Source organism: Crocodylus siamensis, chromosome 6, assembly GCF_052110815.1.
Source record: "Crocodylus siamensis isolate JL-2025a chromosome 6, ASM5211081v1, whole genome shotgun sequence".
Lineage (NCBI taxonomy): Eukaryota > Metazoa > Chordata > Crocodylia > Crocodylidae > Crocodylus > Crocodylus siamensis.
The window spans coordinates 28,939,064-28,959,956 of NC_143400.1; the positions used below are offsets into that span (position 1 = coordinate 28,939,064).

General features: G+C 45.1%; 1 protein-coding gene across 1 annotated transcript; it reads left to right on the top strand.

Annotated features, from left to right (window-relative positions):
- Positions 1–9,081: 9,081 nt before the first annotated feature.
- On the top strand, positions 9,082–15,413 carry GKN2 (gastrokine 2). Its single transcript, XM_090053507.1, has 6 exons — positions 9,082–9,192; positions 10,428–10,481; positions 11,507–11,638; positions 12,566–12,676; positions 14,177–14,330; positions 15,110–15,413. Exons 1-6 carry the CDS (start codon positions 9,181–9,183, stop codon positions 15,190–15,192), a joined length of 546 nt encoding a protein of 181 aa, XP_089909633.1. The 5' UTR covers positions 9,082–9,180; the 3' UTR covers positions 15,193–15,413.
- Positions 15,414–20,893: the final 5,480 nt, after the last annotated feature.

Sequence of the window (20,893 nt, forward strand, 5' to 3'; positions counted from 1 at the left end):
AATCCCTATGCTGTCATTAGCAGTGACCTGGAAAGTAATTTTGTCCACGAGTCCAACAACCACAGCCATTTTGGCCACTACAGTTAATACAGTGCTCTTGGAAGTCTGAATCTCTAAATCCTCCATTAACTTGGCATTGCTTACATAGCCTGTAGAAATCAAGACAGAAATCAAGGAGGAAATAAGATCTTACTACAGGCATACCTCATTTTATTGTGCTTCGCTTTATTGCGCTTTGCAGATATTGCCTTTTTTACAAATTGAAGGTTTGTGGGAACCCTGCATCGAGCAAGTCTATCGGCGCCATTTTTCCATCGGCGCCATTTTTCCAACAGCATTTGCTCACTTCGTGTCTCTGTGTCACATTTTGGTAATTCTTGCAATATTTCAAACTTTTTCATTATTATTATATTTGTTATGGTGATCTGTGATCTTTGATGTTACTACTGTAATTGTTTTGGGGCGCCACGAACCGCGCCCACATAAGACGGCGAACTTAATCGATAAATGTTGTGTGTGTTCTGACTGTTCCACCGACCGGCCGTTCCCCCGTCTCTCTCCCTCTCCTCTGGCCTCCCTGTTCCCCGAGACACAACAATATTGAAATTAGGCCAATTAATAACCCTACAATGGCCTCTAAGTGTTCAAGTGAAAGGAAGACTCGCACGTCTCTCACTTTAAATCAAAAGCTAGAAATGATTAAGCTTAGTGAGGAAGGCATGTCGAAAGCCGAGATAGGCCGAAAGCTAGGCCTCTTGCGCCAAACAGTTCGCCAAGTTGTGAATGCAAAGGAAAAGTTCTTGAAGGAAATTAAAAGTGCTACTCCAGTGAACACACGAATGATAAGAAAGCGAAACAGCCTTATTGCTGATATGGAGAAAGTTTTAGTGGTCTGGATAGAAGATCAAACCAGCCACAACATTCCCTTAAGCCAAAGCCTAATCCAGAGCAAGGCCCTAACTCTCTTCAATTCTATGAAGGCTGAGAGAGGTGAGGAAGCTGCAGAAGAAAAGTCTGAAGCTAGCAGAGGTTGGTTCATGAGGTTTAAGGAAAGAAGCCGTCTCCATAACATAAAAGTGCAAGGTGAAGCAGAAAGTGCTGATGTAGAAGCTGCAGCAAGTTATCCAGAAGATCTAGCTAAGATAACTGATGAAGGTGGCTACACTAAACAACAGATTTTCAATGTAGACGAAACAGCCTTATATTGGAAGAAGATGCCATCTAGGACTTTCATAGCTAAAGAGGAGAAGTCAATGTCTGGCTTCAAAGCTTCAAAGGACAGGCTGACTCTCTTGTTAGGGGCTAATGCAGCTGGTGACTTTAAGTTGAAGCCAATGCTGATTTACCATTCCAAAAATCCTAGGGCCCTTAAGAATTATGCTAAATCTACTCTGCCTGTGCTCTATAAATGGAACAACAAAGCCTGGATGACAGCACATCTGTTTACAACATGGTTTACTGAATATTTTAAGCCCACTGTTGAGACCTAGTGCTCAGAAAAAAAGATTCCTTTCAAAATATTACTGCTCATTGACAATGCACCTGGTCACCCAAGAGCTCTGATGGAGATGTACAATGAGATTAATGTTGTTTTCATGCCTGCTAACACAACATCCATGCTGCAGCCCATGGATCAAGGAGTAATTTTGACTTTCAAGTCTTATTATTTAAGAAATACATTTCGTAAGGCTATAGCTGTCATAGGTAGTGATTCCTCTGATGGATCTGGGCAAAGTAAACTGAAAACCTTCTGGAAAGGATTCACCATTCTAGATGCCATTAAGAACATTTGTGATTCATGGGAGGAGGTCAAAATATCAACGTTAACAGGAGTTTGGAAGAAGTTGATTCCAACCCTCATGGATGACTTTGAGGGGTTCAAGACTTCAGTGGAGGAAGTAACTGCAGATGTGGTGGAAATAGCAAGAGAACTAGAATTAGAAGTGGAGCCTGAAGATGTGACTGAATTGCTGCAATCTCATGATAAAACTTTAACGGATGAGGAGTTGCTTCTTACGGATGAGCAAAGAAAGTGGTTTCTTGAGATGGAATCTACTCCTGGTGAAGGTGCTATGAACATTGTTGAAATGACAACAAAGGATTTAGAATATTACATAAACTTAGTTGATGAAGCAGTGGCAGGGTTTGAGAGGATTGACTCCAATTTTGAAAGAAGTTCTACTGTAGGTAAAATGCTATCAAACAGCATCGCATGCTACAGAGAAATCTTTTGTGAAAGGAAGAGTCAATCGATGCAGCAAACTTCACTGTTGTCTTATTTTAAGAAATTGCCACAGCCACCCCAGCCTTCAGCAACCACCACCCTGATCAGTCAGCAGCCATCAACATTGAGGCAAGACCCTCCACCAGCAAAAAGATTACGACTCGCTGAAGGCTCAGATGATGGTTAGCATTTTTTAGCAATAAAGTGTTTTTTAATTAAGGTATGTACATTGTTTTTTTAGACACAATGCTATTGCACACTTAATAGACTACAGTATAGTGTAAACATAACTTTTACATGCACTGGGAAACCAAAAAATTCGTGTGACATGCTTTATTGCGGTGGTCTGGAACTGAACCTGCAATATCTCCGAGGTATGCCTGTATCCATGGTATGACTCCTTGGCCAGTACTGTGCTGTTCTCTGATGTTTTCTTTTTAATACTTGGCCCAGAACAGTTTCTCTCTCTATACCGCATGTTAGGGCCAGCAAATACCTTGTGTACCAGTGTATTGGTGAGTAAAGAACCAACCTGACCCTTTAATGCAAAGCTCATGTGGGTCCTTTCCTGAGGCTCAAAGACATTTTTGTTTTGTTAATTGTAACCCGGGTGGTGCTCCAAGAGGTACCCTCTCTCCAACTGAAGGGATCAAAGCAGGTGCACAAGCGCTGTGGGAGGTGTAGAGACTCTCCTCCCCCTAGAGAGCAGAGCCAGACCACCAATGGGGACTTAACCATATACCTTTTAATGAGAGAACAATGCTGGGAACATAACCAGTATAAACCAGGGGGTATAGGGGACACTACAGTGCCCCGAGGGGGCAGGATTCAACAAAGGTTAGACACTTACAATCACAGACATATTCATCCAGTTGACAAAAGACAGGGTTAACCAAAGTGTAAAACACAAACAGCAGAACAAACAATACTGGTTGGTGAAATATAAAAGGCACAAAATGCAAATTGTCAAATGACATGGAAATACAGGGCCTAGGTACCTGGAGGGGGAGAAAGCACAATAGGCCCTTTCCACTGCAAGAAGAATTGCTCCCTGTTAATTCACTCACCCCACCTGGGGCTTGAACTTGGATCTCCCACAGGGTAGGCAGAAACTCTACCACACATGGGTGCTGCTCCCAGCTGCTGGGGATATTGACCTTCCTGGGACCCCAGCCTCACATCCAGCCGCCTGGCCTCTGATGGAGGAGCTGGAAGCAGAGCTGGGAACCTCTCACGTCACTGCTCAGATCCTTGCTGGAGCGGGGGAGCCTCTCCTGCTGGCCACAGCCTCTCCCAGGGGATCCTGAAGCCCAGCACGGAGCCCCTCCTGCCGGCTGCACGCCGCGCTGCTGAGGGTCCCACTGCTGTCGGCAGGTCCTGCTCCTTCAGGCTCTTCTGGGGCAGTGCTCCTGCCCCGCTGGCCCAGCTCTTGAGACTCCTTCCTTGCAGTCCCTCGCTGGTCTCCCCAGTCAGCCACGCTGCCCCTTTTATCCCCCTCCAGGTGACCCAAGGGGCAAATAGGAGACACAGAGGGTGGGTCTCTGGGGCCTGATTGGTGCGGAAAGGGAATCCCAAGTCCTCCAATCACCTTTTGCCCCTTCAAACCCCCTGGGCTAAGTCACTGCCCGCCAGCCCGTCACAGAATTGTCCACATTTCTTTCCATATCTTGTTTTCAAGCAGAACCAGAAATACATATATTGCAAAGATGTGAGGAATAGTCTCAAATGATTTGATTTCTATTTCACGTGGCGAATCTTGCCTGATTCTGTCTTGGTCTTGGGGAATGAAACACCAGGCTGCGTGGCTCCCGGAGTAAACATCCCCATGTCATGGTCTAATACACTATCAGTGTAGCTACTACCGGTGGTCAGACTACAGCAATTCCAGTTTGCTAGGTGCAGTTCAAGAATCCAGGCCTCAGCCTTTTCTCCAGCCCCAAATCCAAGTCCTGCTCAAGCATAAGTAATTAAGTATGGAGGTGGGTGCTGTATATTTTGTTGATTTTTGAGGTGGTGCCATGTGCTTTCCTTTCCCAACATTAACGTATATCCTCTGGAAGAAGCAAATATTTATCAAAACTGCCTGAGAAAACCATGAATCACTAGAAGAGATTTTTCATATATGTATTTTCTCCATTTTAACTTGGTTGATTTGATATCCTAGTAGTGTTAGTTTAATGCACTGGAATGTGTTGGCTATTGGAGATTAGCTTTAAAATGATGCAAGCCTATCCTTCTTTCTGTTTTCCAGATCCTTAAAAAAATTACCTGCAGTGAGTGGTTACACTAAATAATAGGGTGAATTCTCCTTTTGGTTATGGGAATGGAAAGTAAAGCCACCGCTGTAGTGGTATGGGATTGTCAGAAGCTACAGGCAAGTTGCGCCCTCAAAAAATATCAGAGACATTAATAAATCCATGGGTTTTTTTGTTGGTTTTTTACATTCTTCTTCACGGTATTACCAGCCTGGCCTGGAGAATAACAGGTGAGAACAAAGTAATCTGATTCAGATATATAACATATTTAACGATTTCTTTGCCTCTGTCTTCCTAAGTAGGGACCAGTTCAGCCACCTCCCTGCTGGGCCCCCCTCGGGCCCCGGGAGAGACACGCCTGGGCCAGGGGTAAGCGAGGAGTTAGTTAGGGTACTTCTGGAGAGGCTGGACGTGTTCAAGTCCGCTGGTCCGGACGATCTTCACCCTAGGGTTCTACAGGAACTGGCCGAGGTCATTGCGGGACCCCTGGCGCGGCTCTATGAGCACTCGTGGTGCTCTGGTGAGGTGCCGGAGGACTGGAAGAGGGCCAATGTGGTCCCTATCTTCAAAAAGGGAAAAAAAGAGGACCCGGGAAATTACAGGCCAGTTAGTCTTACCTCAATCCCGGGTAAGCTCTTTGAAAAAATTATCCTGGCACACATCCAGGAGGGCCTTGCGGGGGAATGCATGCTTAGGGGCAACCAACATGGGTTCATCAGTGGCAGGTCTTGTCAGACAAACCTGGTGGCCTTTTACGATCAGGTCACCAAATCATTAGACGCAGGGGTTGCTGTGGATGTAGTCTTTCTGGACTTCCGGAAGGCTTTCGACACTGTCTCTCACCCTGTCCTCATCAAAAAGCTGGGAGACTGTGGTGTCAATGCCCACACGGTCAAATGGGTCGCCAACTGGTTGGAGGGCCGCACCCAGAGGGTGGTAGTGGATGGGTTCTTCTCGACCTGGAAGGACGTGGGCAGTGGGGTTCCGCAGGGCTCGGTCCTCGGGCCCGCACTGTTCAACATCTTCATCAGTGACTTGGATGAGGGGGTAGAAAGCACCCTGTTCAAGTTTGCTGATGACACTAAGATGCTGGGGGATGTGGGTGCACTAGAAGGGTGCAATAGGCTACAAGCTGACCTTGACAGGTTGCAACGGTGGGCGAATGAGAATAGGATGGGGTTTAACACTGATAAGTGCAAGGTGTTGCACATGGGGAGGAAGAACCGGCACCACACTTACAGGTTGGGGAACTCCCCTCTTGCCAGCACGGAGACGGAAAAGGATCTTGGAGTCGTCATTGACTCCACGATGAACATGGGCCGGCAGTGTGGGGAGGCAGTCAAGAAGGCCAACCGTACCCTGTCATGCATCCACAGATGCATCTCGAGCAGGTCCAGGGAGGTGATCCTCCCCCTCTATGCGGCACTGGTCAGGCCGCAGCTGGAGTACTGCGTCCAGTTCTGGGCGCCACACTTCAAGAGGGACGTGGACGATATGGAAAGAGTTCAGAGGAGGGCCACTCGTATGATCAGGGGTCAGCAGGGCAGGCCTTATGAGGAGAGGCTACGGGACCTGAACCTGTTTAGCCTCCACAAGAGAAGGTTAAGGGGGGACCTTGTGGCCGTCTACAAACTGGTCAGGGGGGATCAGCAGGTATTGGGGGAGTCCCTGTTCCCCCGTGCGCTGCCAGGAGTGACCAGGAATAACGGTCACAAGCTGGCGGAGGGTAAGTTTAGATTAGATATTAGGAGGCGCTACTTCACAGTCAGGGTGGCTAGGGCCTGGAACCGGCTTCCAGGGGAAGTGGTGCAGGCTCCTAGCCTGGGGATTTTTAAAAGGAAGTTAGATGAGCACCTTGCCGGGGTCATCTGACCCCGGGGCTCTTTCCTGCCAAGGCAGGGGGTCGGACTAGATGATCTACCTAGGTCCCTTCCGACTCTAGCTACTATGAAACTATGAAACTATATGGAAAGGCAAAGACTGTGAGCCCACCCCTGATTTACTGCTAAATGGAAAGTTTAGCTAAAGCTTTTAGACTTTTAGGTCAAGTGGAGGAGAAGTGTGCCTTTGGGACTTCACCTCTATCACCAATGTTCAGTGCCTGCAAGGTTTTGTCAGGCTCTAAGATCTCTTTGTCATGAGCATTTCCAGTGTGCCTGTCATTTTACTATCATTTGACAAAGGTTGATAAGGGCAGCTTTTCTATTCTAATCTAATCAGACCCATCACATCAGTTTGGTCCTCGTTAACATATATTTGGTATATTATTTATTTGTCGTTCATTTGATACATGTCTGTATCCTTGATTATTGCATTAGTGGAAAGCTGTGCAGTATAAAATAGAAGTATGTATTATTTATCCTCTTCTCATTGATTTTTTTTTTTTTTTTTTGCAGAGACATGCTGCTGCAGGACTGATTTTTGGACAGATAATTTATGTTATAGAAATTTGTTCTTTCTATTTTGTATTTAGTCTTAGAAAAATGAAATAAGCATAAATTGAAATAAATTTGTAGAAAATATCCAGAACTGTACAAAAGTATTGTAAAATTGTACAGTTTCATTGTAGTGCATCAGGACAGCAAACAAAACCTTCAAAAATCACACAGAATGGGCAAAGTTTAACTCTCACGTCACTGCTCAGATCCTTGCTGGAGCGGGGAAGCCTCTCCTGCTGGCCGCAGCCTCTCCCAGGGGATCCTGGAGCCCAGCACGGAGCCTCTCCTGCCATCCGCATGCCTAAGTGATTTTCTGGATCATGGCTCATGCTCCTTGCAGCGGCATCATGCAGTAAAGTGGGATTGCATTACTTTTTAAATGATTGGATGGCTTTAAATCTGTTGATCGATTTACGATGGCTACTGACATGTTCCTAGCTTTATGTTTTACAAACTTGTTCTAAAAATGCTACTATTTCCCCCCCATCTTAAATGAGATGCAGTAAGATATTATTTTAATATGCTGAAAAGAACAGGTCATGGAAAGTGCCAAATAAACACCAGAAAAACAAAGTTTTTTTATTTATCTACAGAAAATACAGGAGCCCTCCCATCACCACAGCTCTGCTATGTCTGTCCTGACCTTTCTTTGCATGCAGCTTTAGAGGCAGGAGACTACAATCACAGACTATTATTTTGGAGGCTGTTTATTATACCTTTTATATTGGATCTGGATCAACGCTTATTTGCTGGAGTCCCGAAAAGATTCCAGTAGACACTGGATCTTCTCCCGTGGGACCTCTGGCATCCTTTTATTGATTGCTGTGGTCTTGCTACTTTACTGCAGTTGTGTTCAAAGAATCTGCCAAACTTAATGAACTCTAAACACACATATACTATTAACTGATTACATTGATCCTGCAATGAAGGAAAATCAATCTAGTTTTCCTTCTCCATCATGCATCTTGACATTTTTATAACCCAGTAGAGCTCTTACCTGAAACATCGTTTCAACCCATTTCTGCTTAAAACCCTAGGCGCCAAAATTCTTGACATTCTCTTCCCCTAAGCTCACATATGCACACACGTCTCCACCCTTTGAATTAATGCATTATCTGGCAGCAGTGTTCATTTGTGTGTATTTAAGGAGGTGTCCATCTCAGTGCCTGTAGGCAAATATTTTTTTTTGCCATATGCCCCTGTGCTGCCTGATACAAGATCCTAGAAAGCAAATGTAGCACGCACAAGTCACTTTTATATAATCGTTTTCCATTATATGACCAGGCTGTAAAGTGGGTCAGTGTGGCCTGTATCAGTGGTTTGCAGTCTGCAGTCCACAGATCACTGGTGGTCCGTGGTCCGTTGTCTGAAGCTGGTGCCCAAGTCACACTGGCCCCAGCTTTTCCATTCAAAGGTGATGATAAGGCTTAATAGTGACTCACAGGAAATGTTGAAGGTTGCAAGAGTGGTCCATTGGTCAAAAAGGTTTGAGGGTGATTGGCCTAAATGAACCAGAAAGGAACAGCAGTAAATGAGAACCTGGAAACCATGATTCTCTTCTTTACACTGCCACTGCTCCGCTTTATAACCTTTCTGAACTTCATGAGCCCCAGCTTTTGTACTAAGGGAGACTAAGTTTTACCCAGCCTATGTATGCAAGCCATTGTTGTTGTTTGTATCATAATTATCATTGGACTATTTCAGTCAATTTAAGTCCAGTAGCTTTGCTTGGAGCTGTGTACATCTGAAAGTTTATTTGCAACTTTTTTGGAAGTGGTACCCAGAAAGTTGGTCTATTCGTTGATTTGTTACCTGTACTTGTAGGTTGTGATGATGCAGACATTTCTGTCTAGGTTAGTGCATCTGGCTGTACAAAGGAAGATTATACCTTTCCCGTGTTGCATGCTTTTGTTAACGAAGAAAACTAGACAAAATAAAATCATAGCTGTGTATTAAAAAGATTAAGCCAGCAGGTGTTTGCTCTCACAGTTTAGTTATTAAATAATAGGTATTTGAGAAGTGATTAATTAGACATTTTTCAGGGCTGACTGAAGTGCTCATATCAGGATTGGGTTATCTGCCTAAGGCACAAAATTCAGATAAAGCAGTTTACCATGGTGTGTCACATTGATAGGGAACTGCTCGAGTCAGAAAGGATATTGCTGTCAAGTGTTTTCCACACCTACAGCAAGATATAAAAGTTCGCCGTTTCAGTGCTTTTTTCCATTTGGTCCACAACTTCTCATTCTTATCTGGACGAACAATGAACATGCTTGTGAGTATATTTGTCCCTTATTGCCATTGTAGGGTACAAAACTGAACATTTATGTAAAAAACGTGAATTATTTTCTTTTTGCTAGATGGAGGAGTTTTAAGTAAGGTGAAAACTGTCTGAATAATTCTCTGACCTGTTTCATGTCTCGTTTGTAAGCACAGGAGGGTTGACTTCTTGTGTATGCAGTAATCCCACTGAGGTCACTGGGATGGTTCTGTAGCTAACTTATGCTATATGTTTTGAGGGGAATTGAGGTAACAACATGGCAGTGATCAATGTCATTTTTGAATAGCAAGGAAACATTTAAAAAAAAAAGCCTGCCTCTTCCATTCCAAATGAGAAGATGAAGAAACCCAAATTGGAAAAATGTTTACATAAACAGAAAGTATGAGACAGGTAGAAAGCTAAAAATGAAGGCAAACAAGGAGTTGGGGAATGAAAATGACTATTCCTGTATTTGGTGATTTTCATTTTTTACACGTAGAATGGGCTCTATATTGTTTGGCTAAAGCAGGCCCCCGTCTGACTGGGGACCAGGTCTGACTTGTGATATACATCATCATATCCTGCCCCTGCCAGGGCCCATTACCAGATTCTTCAGCTAGAAACCATGTAGTGGAAAATTAAAGCAATATCAAACTTGCAAGACTTGAAACTCCCAAACTCTGAAGGATTTCAAAATCACACCTATCTACAGGTCCCCTGGAAATGTGGAGGTTTTCTAGTCTGAATTTCTAAAAGAGTTTGCTTTTGATTTATTTTCATTAATACGTATTCTATTTCAATGACTAATTGATGCTCCTTCACTTCTATTGATATATTATAGCTGACAAATTGAAACCTCACCAACAAACTCAGAGGAGATTTTTTTGGACGTTCCTAATATTTCTAAGGCCAAAAAAATCGGACAAAAATTGTAAATAGATAGCTCAGTAAACTTTTGTACACCATGAAATCCACAGGTTACCTTTGGGATTAAGTGATTGCTATAAAGTTTCACAGTTTAACAAACAAAATAAAACATAATAGGAATACAAATACAGCAGGGAAACAGAATTCTCTTCCGATGGTCTTCATGTAATGCACAGCGGATAATTTTTCAAGCCTTGACAATACAACAGCTTCCCTTAATTTGTTAATTCAGAAGACCATATATATTCATCTGAACTCTGTCCACTTGGCATGAAGTACTCGTTGTTCCTATTAAATATGAATGCTGCTATTTTCTTTTTCAGGCTGCACTAATTGCTGTGTTGGGAGTCTTCTGGACCCAGGCAGCTGCATACCATGTAAGTAGACTGGGAAGGCTGTGTACTGCCTACCATTTATTTGCAATATGTTCCTAAAGTGGGAGGATGGAAAATTGGCTAATAGGAAAAAAGCCATGACGAAACTAGCAAAATGTTTATTGCTGAGTCCAGAGAAAAAGTCATTTTTTGCCAAAGCAGGCAACCACATAAATTAAAGAACCAATTCTGCAGCCCTTAGGTGAGCAAAACATCCAGAGAAACCTGGCAGTAAGATTAGGACCTAGAAAAGGAGAAGGCTTGTAATATCGTCCCTTCCATCCCACCACATCACTTTACAGTTATTCCCTGCTATATATTACTGGCAACTTTGCAACTTCCCAAGCAAATACAAGCTGCAACCCAGTACAATTTACCATTAAGAAAGTGTTAATTTATTTCCCATCTCATTCACTTTCCAACCATTGCTTCAGGTTGTAACTATTCTCAACAACTTCCCCTTTTCTTCATATTTATGTACTGTTAAATCCTTCCTTATTACATAGCAACTAGACACAGTGGGATTGATGTGCCTTTACACTCTGGCCTTCTAACAGTGTGAAGGAAGCTTAAATGAGTGTGTCTGCAATTGATGCCTACTCCAAGGCCTCCTTTCCCTGCCAGAGAGGTGTAAAGGGGCTTCAGTGCAATTGTGAATTGGGCTCTTTCAGCTTATGGGCGTAAGAACAGTTTACTGCAAAGAGAAGGAGATGGGGATTTACCACTCAGCACTACCTACTTATATATAGGCCTTTATCCCATGGTAAGTATTTTAAGAGGGTTAAGTTACCATGGGATAGCCTTCATCTGCCATGATGTAAGAGTATAGACACTGGCAGGTACCATGGAACCAGTGATACATGGTAAATCCCTAACCATTTTATTCCACAGAAAGTCACGTCTCCCTTCACCCTTATCTTTTTTATTTTGGTAGCTCAGGAATTATAGCAGACAAAACACTTCCTTCTTTGTTGTATTTTTGAGTGCAACAGAAGTTTCTGATAAAATATTTTGTGTTTTGTACCCAGATCTACAGCATTACAGCACCTGGCCGTAACTATGTCTTGCAAACTGTGACTATCGACAATGAAAGGGATCTTGCAGACATCCATGTCCGTAACGGGCTGTGCTCCTCTGACACCATTTTTGATTACAAACACGTAAGTAAACTCAAGTACCTGTTGCAGCACAGAGGCGTCTCTAGGATGATATGTTTAAATCCAGTGAAACACCTTAATATATCAGCACCAGCATCATCAGCAGTAGCGTCATAGGTTATTTTGACACTTGGGCAACTCCCATTGCAGTCCATGTAGTTCACTTTACATTTATATCAGTGAAGCCAAGGGCAGAGTCTAGATCAAAGTATAAGCAGAATTAGCAACTGGGTCAAAGCCAAAGGTCCACTTCTGCCTGAGTAGCTAGTGGCACATAAGGGAGTGATGTCCAGCTGCCTTTGCCTTACTGGCCCAGATGGCCAGGATCATTCATTTATAGTTAGGTTGGCTAAGGGTAGGCTTTGGCACACTTGCAAAGCAAGGTTTGAATTCATGCCTAGCGCAAGATGCTTTAACTGCTCCGTAGACCCAGCAAGCAGTTGGCTAATAGTAAATTGGGTGTGTCTACATGAGATGTAGACTAATTAGCTCCACAGTACATGTGCAGGGCTATTAGGCTGAAGTAAATTCATTAACTCTGCAGCAGGATAGTACTTATAAACACAAGTACTATCCTGTGGTGGTGTTATTTAGTGTGTCACAATGCATGTGTAGATGCTGATAGCGCTGGCTAGGGCATGAGGGTGCTTCAGTGTGCGGGCTGCCTGTGTCCCACACTGCCCTTCTGCAGCATGTTGAGACAGGTTGGAGCAGCTCTGGGATGGCAGGCTGACCCCCTAGACCCTCTGCTAGCAGAGGCTGCTCTGACTCAGCTCAACATGTTGTGGTCTCAGGCGGATGTTCAAACGATGTACCTGGGAGCAATAAACTCTGGCACAATAAGCACTGGAGTTTCTTGCTTCAAATTAATTGCATATGTAGACCCACCCCCTAACTTGTAATTTAATAGCCTGCTCTTGTGTTTTACAGGGATACATTGCAATGAGGGTGTTTTCCCAGAGGGCCTGCTTTATTATGAAGATGGAGAAAGGATATACCATAACACTGGAAGAGATCGGACGTCTTGCTTATGAGAGAGAGGTGAATTTCTAGAGTGTCATGTACTGTGTACAAGTTAGGGGCAATGGAGACATAGTGTGATGGAAACAGAAAATGTTGCCAAGGTAGAATACTGTAGAGTGCTGTTCCTAGGAGTATAATTGGAACAGCAATGACAACAGAGAAGTAGCAAGCTAAGACTTCCAGGGAAGATCACATGCAATGCCACTCTTAAGACAGTGACTGAGGATAGCTTGCTTGGTCTGCAGTTTTAGGTATGTAGATTAGGCCTGTGTGAAGCGGCTAGTATTCACTTCAGATTCGGATTTGGCTGATTTGGGGGACAGTGATTAGATTTGGTGATTCAAATCAGCCAGGCCCCATCCCCTGCCTGCTCTCCCAGCTTGGCGATGGCTGTCCCGCCCACCCCAGCTCCTGGCACTTCAAAAAAAAAGAGCCCCGACTCTGCAGGCGCTGCTGGACTGGGGGGTGGCAATCCCCACTGCCCCCCCACTTCCCCATGTTGCATGGGGGGCTCTGCATAAGCCCCCCAGCCCCCCTCCTTGCTCCCCCAGCCTCCCACGGGGGCCTTTCCCTGGCCAGCTCTGGCCCTTTAAGAAAAAAAAAACAAATGAAAAAACCCCCAGACTCACTGCTCCTGCTGGTGGGGTAGGGGGGTGATCCCCATTAACTCCCACTGCTCTGCACCACATGGGGGGCTCTGCACAAGCCCCCGAAGAACCCGTGGTGGGGCTGGAGAAGTGGGGGGGTGGGGTTGGAGGGCTTGTGCAGAGCCCCTCTTGCCGCATGGGGCAGTGGGGGGCAGCAGGGATCACCTCCCCCGCCCAGCAGCACTCCATGAGCACTGGGGCTTTTCTTTAAAGTACCAAGCTGGGGCGGGGCTGGGGGAGCAGGGGGGTCAGTGGGGCTGGCAGGGATCCCCCCATGGTCCCATCCCCTCCCCTGCCCCCTACTTACCAGCTCGGAGTCAGCTGCAGCTCCCTGCTGCAGCCACCCGGGACTGCCCGAATCATCAAAACTCTCCAAATCTTTTCCAAAGATTCAGAGACCTATTAATTGATTTTGACCTTTAAATTGGTTCTCTGATTCAATTCAGATTCGGAGATTTGGCCACCGAATCAGGCCAAATCTCCGAATTGAGTCACTACCTGAAGCTTCGCATGGCCCTAGTGTAGATGATAAAGTTAGTGGGAATCCAGTATATAGGTGGATGCTTTTTATTTTGCTTGCATGCTATCAGCATAAAGTTCCTATGGGTTTTTTCCCCCATGTTTACTATTATGTAACTACTCCAGTGATGCACTCACTACAGGTGAGTTTGCCTGCAAAGCTGAGTATCTGGATAATTCCTCCTAATCAGGCAAAACTTCCATGGAAGTCTGACAGTTTGTTTGGGTAGGGATTTCAGAATATGGCTAGAGAAAATGTTACTAAATATGGAGAATTTCTCGTGGGGCTAATACAAGAAGATGATAGTCCAACATTTACTTCTAATTACATTTTAACATTATCTTCTTTTAGATGATGACCAAAATGTATTCCCCCAAATACTGGTGGGTCAAATATGAACCTGCTGATTCTATAATTGCTGAACTGAAGGAGTGGCTTCAGTATGGTGATGCTATTGAGGCACTCTGCAAAGGTGTGCCTCTTTATGAAGTCCACAAGGTTGAAAGTGAGTACCATGAATCAAACTGAATCCCTTGTCGGGGATCTGCTTTTTCTACTCCTATCTCTCTTGATGTAGCATCTGAACATGTCACCTGCCCTGCATACTTTTATCCTCGTATCATTTCTGTGAGATAAGGAACTGCTATTGTCCCCATATTACAGGGAGGGAATGGAGGCACAGATATTTTTTTAATGATTTAGAAGCCTACAATACAGAGTGATCAGTGGGGCTCAGAAGTCAAATGTCACACAGGGAGTTGATGGTAGAGCTAGAAATCTAGTGCATATCTCCAGCTAACTGTACCACCCTTCCTGTCTTGCTGAAAGCGTAATGGCAGCTCGGGCTCATTGTCATTTAAACAGCTCTGCATGACATGAGTTTAGTGCAGTGCCCACTGGCTGCGGAGCCCACATTGCTACTCCTATATCCAACTCAGCCCTGACCGTTGGCATAGGAAGATGTTGCCTGCAAAGAAGACATTGCCAGCTTCTTATACCATGCAGTTATAATGCACCCATAACAGATCCAACTTATGCCAGGAGACTGTCTTGGCACACAGCTGGACACACAGGAGAAAGGTGGCTTAAAGCAATATTTACGTCTCCTCCCTCTGAGTGGCACCATCAGAGCTTTATGCAACTACCGTTCAGATCAATGGGAACCTTGTAATGTATCATAACTTGGAATTAAGACCTGTGCTTGCATATCTAACAGATTTTGACTTATTTGATTTTGGACAATTGTCAGTGAAAATCTGTTTATGTTCCTTGTTTCCTGTTTAGGTGGAATTAACTCTGGTGGCTGTGCTAAAGCAGGAATCCCAGACATTTTGCACATTTCTATATGTGGAACAGTCCATCTATAGATATGACCCTGGCAGTGCCATTATTTGGAAAGGGGTCGTCATTTTCTGTGTGCTTCCTGCTTTGAATATTTTGATGGCTATTCAACTGAGATAAATTTTTTCTACTTAATCAGCCTCTCCTCGTCTTTGAATACAACAAGCTATGATATACCAATAAAGAGAGTGCAACCTTGCAAGTGCCTTACTTTTCTGTTCGAAAACAGCAAAACATAAGCAAATGAAAACTCTCTTCTTCTCTTTTTGTGTTTTTAAGATGTTTTTCTCCAAAGCCAAATGAGTTTGCCATGGGTACACAGATTGTTAACATGCATTGTGACATGCATGGTGAGGACATTTTAAAATGACCTCCTCTGTGAAATCAGTGCACAGATACTTCCTGCCCTTCTATCAGACCTGAAATAAGAAACAGAGGGAGGGGTGCTAGTTTGTGTTCACGCATGGTCCCAGAGACATCCTCAAGGCTTCACATTCACTTTTATCTTGTGTTATTTAAACACCACTTTTCGAGATGGGTCTGAACCAAATCTCTGAAATGTAACTACCTCAAACTTTGAGAAAGTGTATAGCCACATTTGTCCTGTGTTTCTGTAACATGTGGAACCAAATCTTGGCTCTGAACACCATCTCCAGGGCCAAATAAATGCACAGGCAAACTAGGCTCATGCCTAGGGCACTGATCTGGAAGGGGGGCCAGTCCTTCCCTCCCCGGGGGCAGCACAAATGGCCCCGTTTGCCTCCCTTCCCTTCCCCTACCCTCTGCCAGCCTCACCGCCATGGTGGTTGCTTCCTAATGGCAGCTCCAAGCCCTGCTCCCCACGGGCGGCAGCACCAGGGTAGGGAGGGGGGTCTTGATTGGTCCAGGGCCCACAGATTTGTTTGCCTAAGGTCATGACCATCTCTCCAACTTCAAAAAAATTGGGCTGGGATCCAAAGTTTTTCAATACATTTTTGAATTCTTATGGATTTAGGCTGGGATGTTCCAAGGGTCTAAGCCTACGAGAATTGGCTGGCTAGCTCTGGCAAGGTCTGAGGAAATCTTGGCATAACTGATGATGAGCATTAGCAGGAGGATGTCGAAGATCGAAGTAACACCTGTGAGCCCCACTCAGGGACCTTGCACCAGGTGCTGTACAAACATGAAACAAAAAGGTAGTCCATACCCCAAAGAGCTGTTCTGATTACCATGAACCCTTTCCTTGACACTACAGAAAAAACGCTGCTAGGTGCACTGCACTAGCTACCCTGGAGATAAGCTGGCTTGGTGAGATAATGTGAGTGTAACATGAAGCCATGTAGCTGTAGGCTGCAATTCCCATGCAGGAATTACAGTGAGTGAATACATACTTATAACCTCTAACCATCAGTAAGAGGAATGTCTAATTTAGAGGGGAAATATGAATGTTTACAGTCCACTGAGCCTTGATGGGCTGCCAGCCAACAGAGTGTACTTAGGAATCCAGGGAATTGGCCAGTCTCTTGAACCAGTTATTTTCAAATCTGGCCACTTATCAAACCATCTGTGACTTGTTAAAAGTGCAATTTCCCCTCTTACAATGAAATTGTTCTGTTAGACAAAATAATCTGATTCACAACAGGCAGCAGGTCTTTGGTAATGCAGAGAATATTTTTACAGGGCTCAACTGTGGTAACTAAACCTGGGAATATTTGTGCCCGTCTCTCCAAGATACAGAATTTTCTATATCACAATTTAGAAGAAATTCAGTGAGAGCTATAGAACTGGCAACCTGGAGTGCCATGTCTTTTGGTGACCCACGAAGGAGGGATGTCACAATAAATCTTCTTGGCACTGTCGCGTCACTGTGCCTCACCCAAGAGAGTTGTCCATTCTCCGTTTACTCCTACTGAGGTTGCCAACACAGGGAGCGATTAAAAAGACAGGCTTTGTAATGTGGACAGCTCTCACTAAGAACCCAGACTGGGCCCTTCAACTTGTTTTAGACAGCTGTAGAGCATGGGATTATCTCCAGCCGTAGTGATACTTTCCCCTCACTCACTGACAGGCAGCATCTGAGCTGGTAACCATAGGGAGAGAAAGTCTTTGCACACATTCCTCATCCTTTGAGCCATACAGTCATGAAAATGCGGACCTTGATTGTTGACCTATGTGAAGCAGCTAATATTCGCTTTGGATTTGGTGGACAGTGATTTGATCTGGTGATTCGAATCACTGTCCCAAATTGATTCGGCCAAATCCGATTCGGAGATTTGGCAGCAGCTGAATCTCTGAATCAGCCAGGCCCCATCCCTGCCTTCTCTCCCAGCCTGGCAATGGCTGCCGTACCCACCCCAGCTCCCGGCACTTTGGGAAAAAAAAGCCCCAATTCAGCAGGTGCTGCCAGGTGTGTGTGTGTGTAGGGAGGACAATCCCTGCTGCCCCACACTGCATGGGGGCCTGTGCACAAGCCCCTGATGCCCCCCTGCTCCCCCAGTCCCCCCATGCTGCCCTGTCCACCACAGCTCCAGCCCTTTAAGAAAAAACAGAGAAAACCCCCTGAATTCACCAGTTCCTGCTAGCGGGGGAGGGGCAATCCCTGATGCCCCCCATTGCCCCATACCATATGGGGGGCTCTGCATAAGCCCCCACAAAGGCTCAAGGCTGCTGCAGGAGTGGTGAGTCCCAGGGATTTTCTTGTTTTTTTTTCTTGAAGGGCTGGGCAGCCACGGGGACTGGGGTAGTGGGTGGGGGGGTCGGGGGCTCATGCAGAGCCTCCCATACAGTGTGGGGCAGTGGGGATAGGCCCCCCCCACCCAGCAGCACCTGGTGAGTGGGGGCTTTTTTTTAAAGCACCAGGAGCTGGGGCAGGTGGGGCAGCCATGGGGGGGCGGGGAATGGGCAGTGGTTGGGGGGGCTGGGGGAGCAGACAGCAGATGGGGCCTGGCAGGGGTCCCCCTATGGTTCCTTCTCCCCTCCCCCAGCCCCCGCACCCCCTACTTACCAGATCTGAGTCTGGCTGCAGCTCCCTGCTGTAGCCACCAGGGACTGTCCGAATCATTGAAGCTCTCCAAATCTTTGAAAAAGATTTGGAGAGCTTCAAATCAATTCAGACCTTTTAATTGGTCCCCTGATTCGATTTGGATTTGGAGATTCGGCCACCAAATCAGGCCGAATCTCCTCCGAACTGAATCAGCACCCAAAGCTTCGCAGAGCCCTACTTGATTGCTCTATTAATACTAGTTTTATGTTGGCTCTTTCATATATAAGTCCTTACGGGCATATCTACATGTTGCCCTATGGTTAACTTCCTTTTGGCTGTACAAAAGCATGGCACAGTAACCGCCCGTACTGTGCCATGCATGTGATGCACGGTTATTTTTGGTAGTCAATTTGCTTTAGCATCATTCTATAATCGGGGAGTATGCCACTATGACAAAGTAGCTGCTGGTCACACGTAGACACCAGTGTATGCTACACTGCTGTAGCCCTTCGCTACAGCAATGTAGCACCATGCGTAGACGCACCCTATAGCACGTCTCGCAGGGGTTGCTTGCTTGACCACTGTTTATGTCATTTGTGAAAGCTAAGACTGGAATAAGCCCTAGGAAACAATCCTACACACACATCTAAGAAATAGATCAGGGCCTAATCATATTATTCTCTGACCAGTTATTTCAAATCATTAATGTGTGATGTACATCTGAGTTGCACAGTAACTCAGAAGCAAGAATAGATTAGATTTTTCCTGTAAATACAGTGGTGAACCCCTTTAAGATTTCCATGCTATTGTTACTGGAGAAACCCACAGAAGGCATGTTCTGTAAGTGTGAAACAACTGTTGCCTGTCACAGTTCTCCTAACAAAATATCATTAGACCTATGCCTGTTTGTCCTGAGATTTCATTTCACACAAGCCCACATAACACACAGTGTACAGCAGTCTTTCTATGTATTTGACAGCCAATAACATTGCACAGAGACAGAGAATGCTGAATAAAGCAGCATTATGGCTTCTGACACTACACTGCTCACCAGTGTTTTTTCCTTGAACTTGAATAAGAGAAAATATTAGGTACAAACCATTTTGCAAAAACAATTTGTATTTAACAATTGGGTGTCAGACTAGAAATCAAACAATGGAACATAGGAATGGATTTGTATCAAAACGGAGCAAAGACAACTTGTATGGTTTGTATAAAGTAATTGCAGAACAATGCTCAAGTGAATATTCTTAATTCATATCACTTGGATATTACTGAGTATGGTCCTTGCTCAAGTAAGTATCTTTACTAGGGCACAGGTAAAATTTGCTTAGCAATTTGCTTATCAAAGGAAAATTGGATTTTGAATAAAACTGCTCTGTAGAACATTTTTGCTTTTTGTTATAAAATTTTACTTTTCTGTCAACAAAAAAGCACTCAAAACTTGAAATCTTTTGGCTGAAATATAAAACCTTTCCATCTATGAAATGAAAGATTTGGTTGAAAAAGCCTCATGCTGGAACTGCTCTGAAAGCAAAAGCTGTGGGCCTTTTCTTGCTGCCACTAATGGCAAAACTCCTGATCTCAGTGGCACCAGCAGATTGCCCTGTATCTAGAAGGGCTTGTTTAGACTAACAGTTTCACCTGCACTGATATCTCACGTTCAGGGCTTTCAACTCGGCAAGTTTCTCCAGGCTTGGGAATGCCTCGTTATCCATTTTTGCAACAACACTCTTTTCCTAAACAGTTTGGTAGCAAAAACGCCCTTTAAAACAAAGCAGAAATATCTGATAGGCCCAACATTTTAATAGTACAGAATGCAGATGGGAGCTACATAAGCAAACTTTTCAGTAGCCTGGAAGAGAGAAGCCCTGGTGTGAAATCCTGAGTCCGGTGGAGTAGATGGGGTTTCGCCATTCAGTCCAGAATTTCACCCCTGGATTCCATTCCCTATTCTGCCACTGATTCGCTTGGTGACTGTACCAGTACCTCTCCCTTGAGGCTTGGCCCTCACTGTGGGCGTGTTGCAACAGTCCCCTACCCCACTGGGGCACTCGCCTGCTATGACTTGATGGAAAGTTCAGCAGAGTACACCGCACTCCTCTGCTCCTCCACCCCCAGCCACAGGCCTCTGGATTGGTAGAGGTAACTGCTAGCACCGCTGTTAAACGTTCACAGTCAGGAGCTAGGTGTAGTTGCTCTCTGGACAACTACCACGAATTCCTATAACTCCATCCAACACAGAGATAATGAAACATGGGCAGGTGCCCTGCCTCTCACTCTCTGCGAGCAGCATTCTCCGTCAGCCGCTCTCCTCCTTCACCACTTCCACTGTCCCTTTAGGGTTTCCTCCTGAGACTTCCAGCCCATCAGGGCCAGCTTCTGCTCTCCCACTGTGGATTGTCTCTCCTGGGTCAAGAGGAATCACCTGGGCTAGGTAGGAATCACATGGGTCTTGTCCCAGGACCTGCCACCATTCAAACGTTCACTTCCCAGTTCCTGCAGTCCTGGATAGGGCCTCTTTGTCAAAAAGGCCATGTTTCCTGGAGAAGCCCTTTTGAATGACGGTCCATTGTGGGGCTGGAAAAGGTTCTAGAGTTTCCCCTCGAGCTACCGGTAAGTGAATTATCCTTGCCTCTCTGGCCTTCCGCCTTAGCCCGGGCTATCTTTGGAGGGCAATGTCAGTGACAGCTTGTTTGCCATCCACTTTCAGTCACTGCTGTCACTTATTCTGATGCCGGTGAGTTGGCTTAACTTTTGGGGAC

What these genes read in the sequence shown, in the direction of transcription:
- GKN2 (XM_090053507.1), top strand. An exon ending in CCCAGGCAGCTGCATACCAT is followed by an intron (nt 10,482 to 11,506) that starts GTAAGTAGACTG and finishes TTTTGTACCCAG; the next exon opens with ATCTACAGCATTACAGCACC. An exon ending in GTCTTGCTTATGAGAGAGAG is followed by an intron (nt 12,677 to 14,176) that starts GTGAATTTCTAG and finishes ATCTTCTTTTAG; the next exon opens with ATGATGACCAAAATGTATTC.